Source organism: Hemiscyllium ocellatum, chromosome 2 (genome assembly GCF_020745735.1).
Source record: "Hemiscyllium ocellatum isolate sHemOce1 chromosome 2, sHemOce1.pat.X.cur, whole genome shotgun sequence".
NCBI classification, from domain to species: domain Eukaryota; kingdom Metazoa; phylum Chordata; class Chondrichthyes; order Orectolobiformes; family Hemiscylliidae; genus Hemiscyllium; species Hemiscyllium ocellatum.
The window spans coordinates 18,915,236-18,929,774 of NC_083402.1; the positions used below are offsets into that span (position 1 = coordinate 18,915,236).

The window sequence follows — 14,539 nt, forward strand, 5'->3', positions numbered from 1 at the left end:
AATCAGAAAATAATGCAAATGTAAATAGGAAAAGTTGAATGGGAGGGCTGAATTACCAAAGGTTAGGGTCACAGATCAGATAGCCCTGCTCCAGACAGAAACTAAATTGGTCTCCCTATTAAAAGGAGTTAAAAGGCACCAAGAACAGCTTTTAATTCCCTAGCGCAGTTTTAAGAAAATTCACTAACTGACCATTTTGAGAGTGTAAATACATTTGGATGTCAGGCAGTAAACAACTTTACACTGAAGATCTTTTTCTGAATAACTCTTGAATAATTTGGTATCCTGTTCTTCAATGATGTTCTTTTTATTTATTATAATCAAATTAATTGAGTGCAAACATCCTATCAGCAAAAAGCACACACAAGGAAAACACTTTAAGATCAACTTTAATTATGTACAACTTGACAAATTGTGCTCTGTACAAAACGTGACCCAAGAAACTAGAAAGCATCTTCACTGCTGTTACCCTGTGAAAACCATAAGTAGGTGGGTAGCATGCATAATTCCCAAAATTCAATGACAATTATTTTAACAGTGCATTGCCTTTTAACAATGAATTATTTTCCTTCTATCAAGATTATTCACTAGTGTGCTAATTTTTAGTTGAAGGAAGTGCATGGAGAGGCACTAAATTTAAATGTATTTTTCTAGTAAACTTTAAATGCATATCTTAAAATTATTTAAAATGTGCAAGTTTAAATATAAAATTGAATATAATACGATTTAATTCTGTATCACTTCTTCATGCTTTTAGGGATTTAAAAAAAAATTTCTACAAAGCATGGAACAAGGCATTTACTAGAGTCAAGACTGTGGTGACTCTAATCTCCAGCATCTGCAGTACTCACTTTCGCCTCGACATTTATTGTACAACTGACAAAATCAAAGCATGAGCTGCAGAATAATTTGCCAAACAAGTTCAAATTAATTAAAATTCCTTTGTAAACATTCTGAATTAAAACTGTAAAGTCGGTACATAAATTGACTTTCGACTGAACGTAAGATTTGTTAAAATACCGCACAAAAAACAATACCAATTTGACAAGTTGTTTTTAAGAAAAGGTATAAACCTCAAAGTATTTGTCATTAACAAGTGTAAAAAATGATAACTATTCAGTGCCATTAAACCATACATCCTTCCAGTCATTTAAAACAGAATCCTATACATGAAATGTTTCACCTCAAAAGATTGTTAGTCTGCAAGTCGAGACAAATAGATTTACACTGAAAATACACATTTGAAGATACTTCAGGGGTGGGACAACTTCACTCCTCGCTGCCATAAAATTGCAGCTTTTAAAATGCAGAAAAGTGGAGTGTTGAAAACAGATGTAAAATATTCCACTTTAGAGGAAAGTTTTCTCTGGGATGTGAGCATGTAACTAAAGTCATAGCATATAAAATGTCTACGATGCTGCATTACAGTGCACAGAGGAAATCCTCCTCAGAACTGTTTAGTTCATATGTCAACTGCAAAAGGGTATAAATAAAATTACTCGAAGCATACAAAAGGGCTTGCAATGTGACTAAGTGCACATGACTAATCATTGTAATGCAATAATTTCCTCCAATCAAATATTTTAAAAATCATGGTTTATTGCTGCACAACTACGATACAGCATAAAATTGTTTATACAAAAGACTAATTAGTAATGAAAATCTGTGTAGCTTTGTATTTTTTAATAAAACCAAATTTTTCAAAAAGTAGATTTTTGAATGGTATTATACATAGCTTTCAATTTATAGAAGATTGTTCAAGAAGTAGTGTTCCATAGCAATACTTATGATATTAAAAATGATTTTGTTGCACCACCTCAGATACAGCCAATTTTTGTTTTTCAGCACTACCCCTTTACTGTGAACCACAGTAAAATCTGTAAACTTCACCAGTGCCAGAACATCAGATTTCTCGTGCAGCTGGATGCATTTTGAAACTATTTTTCTTACCGTAATTTTCAGTAAAACCATGAAACATCAGATTGGTTATGTAATTTTTTAAAAAACCCTGCAAATAAAATACTATTACAAAGAGGGAACACTTTTTTTTACATTGAGGAATCTTATTGCAATTATAAAACATTGGGTCCAGATGCAACTAAATTAATGTAGATCTTTTCAGGATATTTAGTTTGCTTCTCAAATCTTTTCTCCAAGATGTAATACATTTCAAATGAGGATTAGAGATGGGTATACTTGGATTTATAAGCTTGTTAAAAAAAGAACATTCCCCACACTGTAGTCAGTATCACTGAACCTTGCATTAAGCAGCAAAACAAAGCTGTAAAATAGGAAATTCAACTCCATACTCGAATTGTGGTGAAGTGAATGAGTTTATTATTTCTATTGGGCCATACGGTACCAGGACATGCAGCATTAGGGTATATCACAATGTTTCTATTCAAACTGCAGGCAGGACGGAATCAGTAATAATGGATGGGGCTCCCTGGTAAATATCTTGCTCAGTATTTTGGGATCAATGAAATAACTGCATGTAATCTTTGGGTGTGTCAGCTCCCCAGCAGTTTTGAATTAGGGGGCGCCTAATCTTCAACTTTACTTACTGGAAGTTAATTCTAGTGTCTTTTTGTCAAATTTCAAAATAGCTAAATTTCTCCAAGGTGTGGCACAAAGTGCAGTTACAGTCTTAACTGGACCACTGGACTAGAGCAAAACACTGTTTACATTATTGACAAAATGAAACCCATAAATCGGTCAGTGTCTTTCAAATTTTATTACAGCCAACTGCATGAAATCAAAATGGTGCAGGGAAGATTTTCTGTGTATGTGGCCTGTAAAAAAAACTGTAAACACATTCTTGTGAAAATGACCCTCGCTAAACAGGTTCAGGACAAGTCAGGGCTCTTGCACAGTCAACCTCCACGGCTGGGCTTAAGTACGAACTACTTACTGTTTATACTTGTGGAGAGAAACAAAATGTGACAACTACTGAATACAGACTAAGTGGCAGACTAGTCACTTTAAACTCAGCAAAGGCAATCACTTCACTTTGAGGACTCGCATTTGTTACATTAGTAATATAGAATGCATTCTTCATAAGCATATTATTACTTCATTACACATTTAGCACATAAAAGGTTGTCTTTACCAAGCTATAATTGTACTCAGAATTGTTCAAATGGATGGAAAAATCAGAAGTTGACTAAACAGAGAGTGATTATCTTTGGCCAATATCATCTCCAAAACACTATTTTGACATTTGAGTGAAAGAGTATGCTTGGATGGAAGCAAGGTGACTTTGGTCCAATGTTTTCAAAGCTAATCAGTAAGGTTCTTCCCACCTCATTTTGCAGTATGCTGTAGACTAATTAATAGAGATTGGTTGCAAATGATTAGTCAAGAACCTCTTCATCACTAAATTATACAGCTATCAGGATTGAAGAAGAAGAAATAGATGGACCCTGCTTCTCTATTGTCTAGTAATTCCTATGTTCTGATATAAAACCAGACTTATGTAAGGCTAGTATGTACAATCTATTGACAAAAATCATGTAAAAAAAAAATTCATTCACCGCCAACTACAATTGTATTTTAAAATTCATCTAAAAAGCGATTTTCCCCTCACCATTTTATTTCACAACCAGGGGCTAGATTTACAGAAGGTTGCCATCTATAAAACATGACAGCAGCAATTGTCAACAGATGAATGTGGATTAGAAAATTTATATAAAATATTCATTTAATTCTACAATAAACACCTGTGCAAAAGAGCATTTACCAACTCACAATTCAAAATGCATTTCAGTTACAGCAACCTGAAATTTGAAAAGCGTATTTAACAAACATTTTCTGTTAGGATTTGATTTTTGTTTTGGTTCTACAATTTTGCAGCATAGCAAAACCATTCACAATGAATTTTCAATTGCTAGAGATTTCTTTAGTCAGTCAGCCATTCACCTCAAAGTCCTATTCTCATGGCTCATACAGAGGAATCTCAGATAAATTGCTTTTATGTAGGAAAGCTGGCCTTACGAAATAGAAACCATCTACTGCCACTACTTTGTAAGATGATAATACTGTCACTTGACATATTCTACCATTTCCCTTTTTAATTCAGCCCTTACATGGATAGGATTATCATGTGCTGCAATCAGAAGCTCAGGGAAAGTGTGCAACAAATTTTGAAAATTACAGGAAAAATGATGGTGAGGGCACTAATAGTTCTCCTGCAATGTTTGCTAAATGCAATGCAGACAGGATGTTCCTCCTCTAATGTTGGAAAGGTGGGGAGTTGTTTATGATGGTAATTTGATAACTAAATGAAGATCCACTGATGGGGATCTTTCCCTGGTGTGGCCTTGAAAGATTGGCTTTCCACCTACTAGGCAACTAACATATATATAATCAATGCCCTGATTAAGGGCATCTTGCATCTTTGTTGGCACAGTGCCAATGGTTGAACTGTACTTCACTGCATGTAAAGACTGCTGCTGCAACTTTGAGGGCCAGGGTGAGGGGTTGGAGAAAACTCGGAGATTCCAAGTAATATGCTGAGTTTATAAATGGAAATGGTGGTCCCACTAATCCCGTCATGTATCTGGTGAGGCTCAGCTTTGAGGGATTACAATTAGTTGCAAGTAGAAGCACCGTCACAGTCCCTGACCGGCCCAAGCAGAGCCCACTCCATGATCTGCCTAAACTTCACAGCTAGCCATCCATCTTCAAATGGAGAGCAAACCAGTGGTCTCTGGTAAAATTCCTGATCTTGTCCTGTTGCTGACGGATGAAGGTTTGGGACAACCATTTGTCCAAACATTGGGATTCTAAAGACTGAGAGAAAAGTTAGGCCTCTTAGCTCAGAATCATGAGGGGCAGAGATAAGGTGAATAGCAAGGGTCTTTTGGGGGGGGGGGGGGGGTGTTCAAAACTAGGGGGCATATTTTTAAGGTGAGAGGAGAAGTTTTTTTTTAAAAACAGAGGTTGACCTCATGTCCTTTTTAAAAACAGAGTGTTTCGTGTGTGGAATGAACTGCCAGAGGAAGTGGTGCTTGCAGGTACAGTTACAAAACTTTAAAGACATTTAGAAAAATACATGAATATGAAAAGTTTGGAGGGATATGGGCCAACCACAGGCAAGTGGCACTAGTTTAGTTTTGGAACATGGTTGGCATGGACTGGTTGGACTAAAGGGTCTATTTCCATGCTGTATGGCTCAATAAGACCAGATGAACTGTTTCTCTAACATTGCAAGTGAGTAAATCTTATAAGTGGGTTTATTATTAGGCTATTGCCTAATGTGGGGCAAGTTTCAGCTATTTTGTACTGTAGGATTATGAACTGCACTCACTAAGGTGCAAGGATGAGGCTGCCAAAATCTACTTTATACAGAAGTCTTTCATCCAAACAAAATACTTGCAATACATGGGATTGGGAAAAGTAGAAACTGAAGTTCCAGAGAAAGTATGGTAGGTCTTTGCCTAAGATACCAAACTTAAATATTATTTTTTCATTCGTTTGTTGGTGCACTGCCTTTCATGCACCTGAATGAAACTTATCTACTTTAATCTATAAAGTGTACTAATGTTAAATGTTCAGAGATCATTGGAATGCTTGAATGGTATTATATTCACATTATGGAACTGGAAACATATCACATGGAAAAAAAACCAGACTACTTCAGTGCATCATAGAGAAGCAATTAAAATACTACCATATTGCACCCTAATCCCACCAAGCTTATGTGTTTTTCTTAAATCAAATGGCCCTGCACTACATAAATAACTCCTTGATGGAATATTTGCCAGTGACATAGGTCCTCCCGATGATGTAGGTAGTACAATTCTAAATTACTTCTTGCTTTCCTCCATTTGGTGACTATCGGAATACACATTAAGACTGATGCAGCAGCAATAGATGTGCTGGCATATAGATTTGTTTCTGCTGCATAAAATATGATCCAAGTTTTTCAATCAAAAATATTTTTAGACATCAGGTTTTATATTTTTTCAAACAAGTCTCTCCTCACCTTAGTTTGATGCCACATACAAGTATGGGCTTTGGGAAGGTAGGGTACTTGCTGATGCCCTGTCCACGAAGCCATTATTTACATAGCAGGCTTGCGATTGGCTGGCACAAAGGGCTATTTAACAACATGGTGCATCACAATCAAGCCTGTCTCTATCCTTGCATTCAAGTGCACATAATTCAAGAGTTTCTGGACACAAGTAATGGAAACTCTAGATAATTGTTTCCTTGCCAACTTTAAATACTCTCACTCACATAATGGCTGAGAACAGTTACCCAAGCACAAACCATTCACCTAATGTCAAACCTTCTATACTCCTGTAAAGGCTACTCATTGAACGTGGTGATTATCTTGCATCCAAGAAGAACCGGCTCGAATAATAACTGGCTTGAGCATCACAAGAGCGATTTGAATAAAATTCCTACTTTCTAGCATGCAAGTTAATACTTAAAATATCTTTCTACTAAAGTAGCACGAAGATAAATGAAAGAATATGCTTAAAAAGAAAACAGAGGAAAGAGGTGTTTTGAGAAAATTTAACTAGGATTTCATAGAAGTTAGTAATCACTCAAGCATTCCTTTAAACCAGCACACTTAACTTGATATAGTTTCAATGATTTTTTTGACAACAGTTTAAATAGTGTTCTTGAAGACTGGATACTAAATGAAAAAACATCTTCCGTAAGTATAAGCTGGGCAGGAGATCAACCCATAGGAAAAAGAACATTTGTGTTCTAACTATTTCATATGTCAAAAATGCAAAACAAAGTGCTTTTTTCCTGCTTCTGTAACATAAAAATTCTAATTCAATAAAGAGAAAAAATAGTCACCTTATTTGTACAGAGGAAAATCTTTTAGTTAAAACATTTCACAATAAAATAATTATAAATCTCTCATTTTGCATTTATACACACCACATGCATAAAAAAAAAGGAAAAAAAGGGATGGGGATTTCATTGCCCCACTTAATCTGTAAACCCATCCATAATTTACATATCTTATGCCAGTTATAGATTATTTTAACTTCTAAATTGTTGCATCAGACATTGGCACTATAATATCCAACTCATGATAACTAAAATAATATTAAACACAAACGGGTAGTCAGTTACCAAAGTGCTAACAATCGCAGGATGAAAAACACAAAAGGAGCTGATTGTACACAGAGGTTACAATGGCCAGCACTAAAATAATCCTCGTGTTTACAAAAGGTCAAATACATCATTGTGCGACTTTATAGGTTTGACCTTCATGTTCTGTAGGTTTTGTTAATGGTGCATTTAGGCAGCCACATGACCAACAAGATAGATATTGTCATACAAATGTCCTACAAAATCCTCACTAATATTGTGGGCAGCCCGACGAGTGTTCCTGATGAACTCCCGCTTGGACATCTTGTTCTTTACATGTGGACTATTCAAATCGATGGAAAGCAGGATCAATGAATAGCAAAGAACATACACAGCATCTGTACAATAGAAACAGAACTTGTTGTTAATTTATGTAAAATCCAGCATTAAGTGAGATGTCTAAATTGTACTGAACTGTTATCTTGCTAATGACAATGTTGGGCAGTAGTATCACTATAGCAGCAGTTTACACAAAAGCTGATTTTTCCATTTTACCAACAGATGATCCCTGATAACTTTGGCAATGGAAGTTAGATTCCAGTTATGCATCTTACTAACACCATTTAATTAAAAAGACTAACTTCCTATTGATCTTCAAAAAAAAACTTCCACCACTTTTATATAAATTATGCGAGAGCCAGACTAGATGTCAGGCAGTTCCCAGGGATTTGTGACCTCTGGAATGCACTGCTAGATACAGTAGTGGATGTGACTCCGATTGCCTTCAAAAATGAAGCTGCTTTTGACTGGGCTAAAAAACAAATGCATCATATAGAAGGCAAAATGTCTGGTCCATGTAGCCTGTCACACACAACTGAAACGTCTTGAGCATGACAAAAAATACACTGCTTATATCAGTTACAAATCATGCAATTTTCTGGGAGAAATGATCCAAAAGGAAAGCATTCTATCCTAATGTACATTGCACAGTAACCACCATTTAAATCATCATCAGCTTTAATGCAGTCCGAAGGCATTTCGTAAAAGGACTGTCAAACACAATTCAACAAGGAGCCTTGAAAACTACAACAAGTGACCAAATGAATAGCCAAAAGCTAGATTTCAAGGAAAGCACAAGAGATGGATAAATTTAGGGGGAAGATCTAAAACCTAAGACTGAGCAACTATCGGAACACAACATTCCAAAGTGCGATAAAGGGGCTAAAACAAGTGCTACATTAAAAGTTCAATGTTAATGCTCATAAGAAGGGAAATGTAGAAAATCAAAGATTCTTAACATGATGTTAGTTTAATTTCTGGGATGCACTCCTTATGAGCTCTGTTCCATGCCAGCATGGGGGAATTTAGTGTTGAACGTCCTCACACATCTACAAATCTGAAGGGAGTTAGCTTATTCAAATTCAGCAGCATAGAATCATATTGCAAAACATACATACATTCTGGTCTTATCTCAGATCCTTGAAACAGCCAAGCCTATTGGTCACTCTCCTCTGAACATGCCCCTCAAAACACTAAATATTTCTCTCATCAAAACCTTAGAAGAAAAATTACCGAATACATTGTATGATATGCATTATATGGTACATTCATTAATTCACGATATCAGGTGGTTTGAGATATTCTGAAAATGAAATAATACAAGGTATTGTCATATGTGTTGAATTTTCTATGGATTTTGCTCTCACTTCCCTGTTAAGCCACCCATATGATGAGGAATTCTGCTGGTGGTCTGGACTGCAGAAAATTCCGTAGATCCCTATGAATTTAACTGATCAATGATACTTACTCCTTAAACTGATGAAGCACACTTGTATCAAAATGCTATTTCTTTAATTAATCTGCTCTTTCTTTAATTATTATTAATTAATAATAAACAACCTAATATGCTACTGACACATTGTCCTGATGAGAAGGAATTCTGGCTAGTTTCAGAATATACTTCAACCACACAGCGTGAAAACGTTCGTACGAGTTAGAATCTAGAATCCCTGCAGTGTGGAAACAGGCCATTTGGCCCAACAAGTCTACACCAACCCTCTGAAGAGTATCCCACCCAGACTCATTCCCCTACACTATTACTTTACATTTTCCCTGACTAATGCAACTAACCTACACATCCCTGAACACTATGGGCAATTTAGCATGGACAATTCACTTAACCTGCCCATCTTTGTATTGTAGCAAGCAGACATGGGGGAGAATGTGCAAACTCCACATATTTGCCCAAGGCTGGAATCAAACTTGGGTCCCTGGCGATGTGAGGCAGCAGTGCTAGAATTTAAATCAATACGGTGTGATACTGTGCAATTGTTGTGCACTTTCACAAGCACTTAATAAATTCACTTCAGACTTTGTTTAAAAACAAAATATCCTGTATCAACTGCACTCAAACTATGAAATATTTATCTAGGGGAAGATTTCCTCCCAAATTGGACTGTTCTCAACACAATAAAGGTACAGAAGCGTGCTGGATGGCGGAATACAGAGTGCAAAGCAATTTTGGCAATAATGGGGTCTAATCAGACTCTGCACAGAAACAGCAAAAAGGAGCAGGATTATGCCATTTGACCCTCCAGGTTTACTTGGTCGCTCAATATGGTCATCCTAAACAGTACCCTGCTCTTAACTACATCAGTGCTACTTTCTGGGACAGAGAATTCCACAAGCTTAACACTCTGGGTTAAGAAATTTCTCCTCATCTTAGTCCTAAATAGTGCACCCCATATCCTAAGATTGTGACTCCAGGTCCGGTCTCCCTGTTCATCAGGAACATCCTTTGTGCATCTGTCTAGTCCTGTTAGAATTTTACAGGTTTCACTGAGGTCACCCCTCATTATTCTTAACTCCAGTGATACAGGCATAATCTTAATCTATTCAACTTTTCCTCATACAAGCGTCCTGCCATCCCACAAATTAGTCTGGTAAATTTTCTGTACACTCCCTCAAAAGCTAGAACATCATTCTTCACTAAGGCTGTGTGTGAATACAGCAAGGCATCTTTGCTCCTGCATTCAAATCCTCTGGCTATGGAAGCCAACACACCTTCTTGCCTTCTTCATTGCTCATGGCACCTATACGCTTACTTTTAGTGACTGGTGTACAAGGATATCCATTTCCCAGTTGACTGCAATACAGATACTAATCTGCCTTCCTATTTTGCTACCAAGTGGATCCCTTCACACTTATCTACATTATATTTCATCTGCCATACGTTTGCTCACTCAGTCACTTGTCCAGTTCATTATTCCAATCAATCTTGATTAGTTTGTAAACTTGAAGATATTATGTTTAGTTCCTTTATCTAAATTACTAATATACTCAAAGTTTGTGAGAAGATTTGTAGCTTGGGTGCTCGTTGTTGTGGTTCTGTTCACCGAGCTGGGAATTTGTGTTGCAGACGTTTCGCCCCCTGTCTAGGTGACATCCTCAGTGCTTGGAAGCCTCCTGTGATGTTTCCTCCGGCATTTATAGTGGTTTGAATCTGCCGCTTCCGATTGTCAGTTCCAGCTGTCCGTTGCAGTGGTCGGTATATTGGGTCCAGGTCGATGTGCTTATTGATTGAATCTGTGAATGAGTGTCATGCCACTAGGAATTCCCTGGCTGTTCTCGGTTTGGCTTGTCCTATAATAGTGTTGTCCCAGTCGAATTCATGTTGCTTGTCATCTGCGTGTGTGGCTACTAAAGATAGCTGGTTGTGTTGTTTCGTGGCTAGTTGGTGTTTGAGCAATTTCTGATTTTGTTTCCTAATCCAAGGGAACTGTTCCAGAGTCTATGGAATTTTGAAAGACGACCACTAATGCATCCACTATTTCTAGGACCGCTTCCTAAAGTACTCTGGGACGTAGATTAATCAGATCCTGGCCATTTGTTGGTCTTTAATCCAATCAATTTCCTTTATACCATTTCCCTACTAATACTTGATTTCTTTCAGTTAGAACATAGAATATTACAGTGCAGTACAGACCCTTCGACCGTATGTTGTACCGCCCTGTGAAACCAATCTGAAGCCCATCTAACCTACCCCATTCCATTCTCGTCCATATGCCCATGCAATGACCATTTAAATGCCAGCAAAGTTGGTGAGTCCACAACTGTTGCAGACAGTGCGTTCCATGCCCCAACTACTTTGAGTAAACCTGAAGATATTCCTTCCTTCCTCTCACTACACCAAGCTTTCCTGAACAATTTTGGCATGTTATTTGTGTCCTCCTTGGAGAAGACAGTCCAACTTATTCATCCGCCATCTCTTTATTTCCACTGGTTTCTAACTGCAAAGGACCTACATTTGCCTTCACTAATCTTGTTCCCTTCACGTATCTAGAGAAGCTTTTACAATCAGCTGGTATGTTCCTTGCTAGCCTACTCCCGTATTCTGTTTTTCTTTTCTTAAATCAATCCCTTTGCCCTCCTTTGCTCAAATCTAATCTACTCTCAAGCCTCAAGTCTGTTGTTGTTTCCCAACAGTTTTTATACTCCTTTGTTGGATCTAATATTATCCCTGATTTCCCTCAAGCTACATATTTGAGTTGCCTGTATGGCTGGTTAAGTAAGAGTTATGCAGTTATTGGTACAATAATACATCCATACAATACAATACAACTCGATTCACCCTACATCCTTGTATTTCAATGAATGCTGATTAACTGGCTTATTCTTTCTAATTCTGTCATGGAAACAGGCCCTTCGGCTCAGCAAGTCCACAATGACCCTCCAAAGAGCAACTCACCCAGACCTATCCCCCTACATTTACTCCTTCACCTAACACTATGGCCAATTTAGCATTGCCAATTCACCTAACCTACACATGTGGGAGGAAACTGGAGCATCTGGAGGAAACCCACGCAGACACGGGAGAATGTGCAAACTCCACACAGACAGTTGCCTGAGGTGGCATCTGAACCTGGATCAGTGCTAACCACTATGCCACCGTGCCGCCCAATTTCTCCAATTGGGTAAAGCTTAATAGACTAAGACAGCAAGCTCAGTTGCCTTTTCTTTGATTGTGAAATTGGAAAATGTCATCTGCATCCTGAACTCTTGCGCATTCTTTTCTTTCAGGCGGCACAGTGGCTCAGTGGTTAGCCTCACAGCACCAGGGTCGCAGGTTTGATTCCAGCCTCGGGCAACTGTTCTGCATGGTTTTCCTCCGGGTGCTCCGGTTTCCTCCCACAGTCCAAAGATATGCAGGTCAGGTGAATTGGCCATACTAAATTGCCCATAGTGTTAGGTGCATTAGTCAGAAGGAAATGGGTCCAGGTGGGTTAATCTCTGGAGGGTCGGTGTGGACTTGTTGGGCCAAAGGGCCTGTTTCTACACTGTAGGGAATCTAATCTAATCACTAATGGTCCAAATTCCATAAACATTCGGCAGCTGCAAAGAGCCGAAGAGATCATGTTTACATAACCTCTGCAGGAATTCAAGTCAAATTCTTGGGTTCTGGCCTTTGCAAAGTCTGGTGTAGCTCTACAAAATAAAGTTGTGAAAGGTCAAAAAAGGTTATTACCTGGGCTTAGGCCAAGGTCTCTGGTAACGACCGGGTTACAAGTACAGAATCGTTGCGAAAATTTGGTAATTAGAGTCTCCAAGTACTCGCCACGTTCTTCAGGAGCATGGATGTGCCGAAAGAACTCTCTGAGTGCATTAGGTAGGAACTGGTTGCTGAAATTGTGCAGTGTCACAAGCTCATCTAACACGTCCCTCCTAGAGAAAGTAAAGGTTTGAGCTGTAAGAGAAACACTTATATCTTTTAGGGTCAAAAGTAACTCCTATTTCCATCAGGTCAGACCATCACGAGCACTAGGACTGCAGTGAGCTGGTGAGTTAGCAAACTAAAAAACAAGGATGCGCTGTGAGGAAAGAGAAGTTCGAAGAAGTAGAAGAGGCAGAAACAGAGAAGAAAGGAAAAGTATGCGCATATTTATTATTGAAGTAGCTGAAGGCAAGATCATGAAGAGGTAAGCTCAGTTTTTTGAGCTTATTATACTATTCAATTTGATCATGGCTGGGCTGAATTTTAGCTCTAACGACCTGCTGAGGTTTCACAACCCTTAATACTCTTGTGACCAAGAATCTGTCAGTTGGAAAATTTTTATCTGCCAAACCTCAACAGGTTGTGAAGGAGGGAGTTCCAGATTTCAATTACCTGTTATGGCATAGAGTCATAAAGATGTACAGCACAGAAACAGACCCTTCAGTCCAACTCGTCCATGCCGACCAGCTATCCCAACCCAATCTAGTCTCACCTGCCAGCACCCTGCCCATATCCCTCCAAACTCTTCGTATACCCATCAAGATGCTTTTAAAATGTTACAATTGTACTAGCCTCCACTATTTCCTCTGGCAGCTCATTCCATACACATACCGCCCTCTGCGTGAAAAAGTTGTTCCTTAGGTCCATTTTATATCTTGCCCCTCTCACCCTAAACCTATGCCCTCTAGTTCTGGACTCCCCCACCCCAGGGAAAAAGACTTTGTCTATTTATTCTATCCTAACTTTTATCAAGGTCACTCCTCATCCTCCGATGCTCCAGGGAAAACAGCCCTAACATATTCAACCTCTCCCGATAGCTCAAATCCTCTCATCCCTGGCAACATCCTTGTCAATCTTTTCTGAACCCTTTCAAGTTTCACAACATCTTTCCGCTAAGAAGGACTCCAGAATTGCATGCAATAATCCAACAATTTCCTGCACAGCCACAACATGACCTCTCAACTTCTGTACTCAATACTCTGACCAATAAAAGAAAGTATACCAAACACCTTCTTCACTCTCCTATCAAACAGTGACTCCACTTTCAAGGAGCAATGAACCTGCATTCCATGGTCTCTGTGTTCAGCAACACTCCAGAGGACCTTACCATTAAGTGTATAAGTTCTGCTAAGATTTGCAAAATACAACACCTCACATTATCCAAATTAAACTCCATCTGCCACTTCTCAGCCCATTGGCCCATCTAGTCCAGATCCTGTTGTAATCTGAGGTAACCCTCTTCGCTGTGCACTACACCTCCAATTTTGGTGTCATCTGCAAACTTACTAACTGTACCTTTTATGCTCACATCCAAATCATTTATGTAAATGATGAAAAATAGTGGACCCAGCACCAATCCTTGTGGCACTCCACTGGTCACGGCCTCCAGTCTGACAATACACCTTCCACCATCCTCTGTCTTCTACCTTTGAGCCAGTTCTATATCCAAATGGCTAGTTTTCCCTGTATTCACTGAGATCTAATCTTGCTAACCAGTCTCCCATGGGGAACTTTGTCGAACACCTTAACAAAGTCCATATAGATCACATCTACTGCTGTGCCCTCATCAGTCCTCTTTGTTCCATCTTCAAAAAACTCAATCAAGTTTGTGAGACATGATTTCCCACACAAAACCATGCTGACTGTCCCTAATCAGTCCTTGCCTTTCCAAATACATGTACATCCCGTCCCTCAGGATTCCCTCCAACAACT

The 14,539-nt window shown here is 38.5% G+C and overlaps 1 protein-coding gene across 2 annotated transcripts in view; it reads right to left on the reverse strand.

Annotated features, from left to right (window-relative positions):
* Positions 1 to 371: 371 nt before the first annotated feature.
* The window catches only part of fbxo8 (F-box protein 8), a 54,602-nt gene continuing 40,434 nt past the window's right edge, over positions 372 to 14,539 (reverse strand). For both annotated transcript variants that reach the window (XM_060835036.1, XM_060835037.1), the window contains exons 5-6: positions 12,581 to 12,777; positions 372 to 7,454 (exon numbers count right to left, since the gene is read on the reverse strand). In XM_060835036.1, coding sequence (XP_060691019.1) covers positions 7,267 to 7,454; positions 12,581 to 12,777 — 385 coding nt within the window. In that variant the 3' untranslated portion in view covers positions 372 to 7,266. The remainder of the gene's footprint in view (positions 7,455 to 12,580; positions 12,778 to 14,539) is intronic.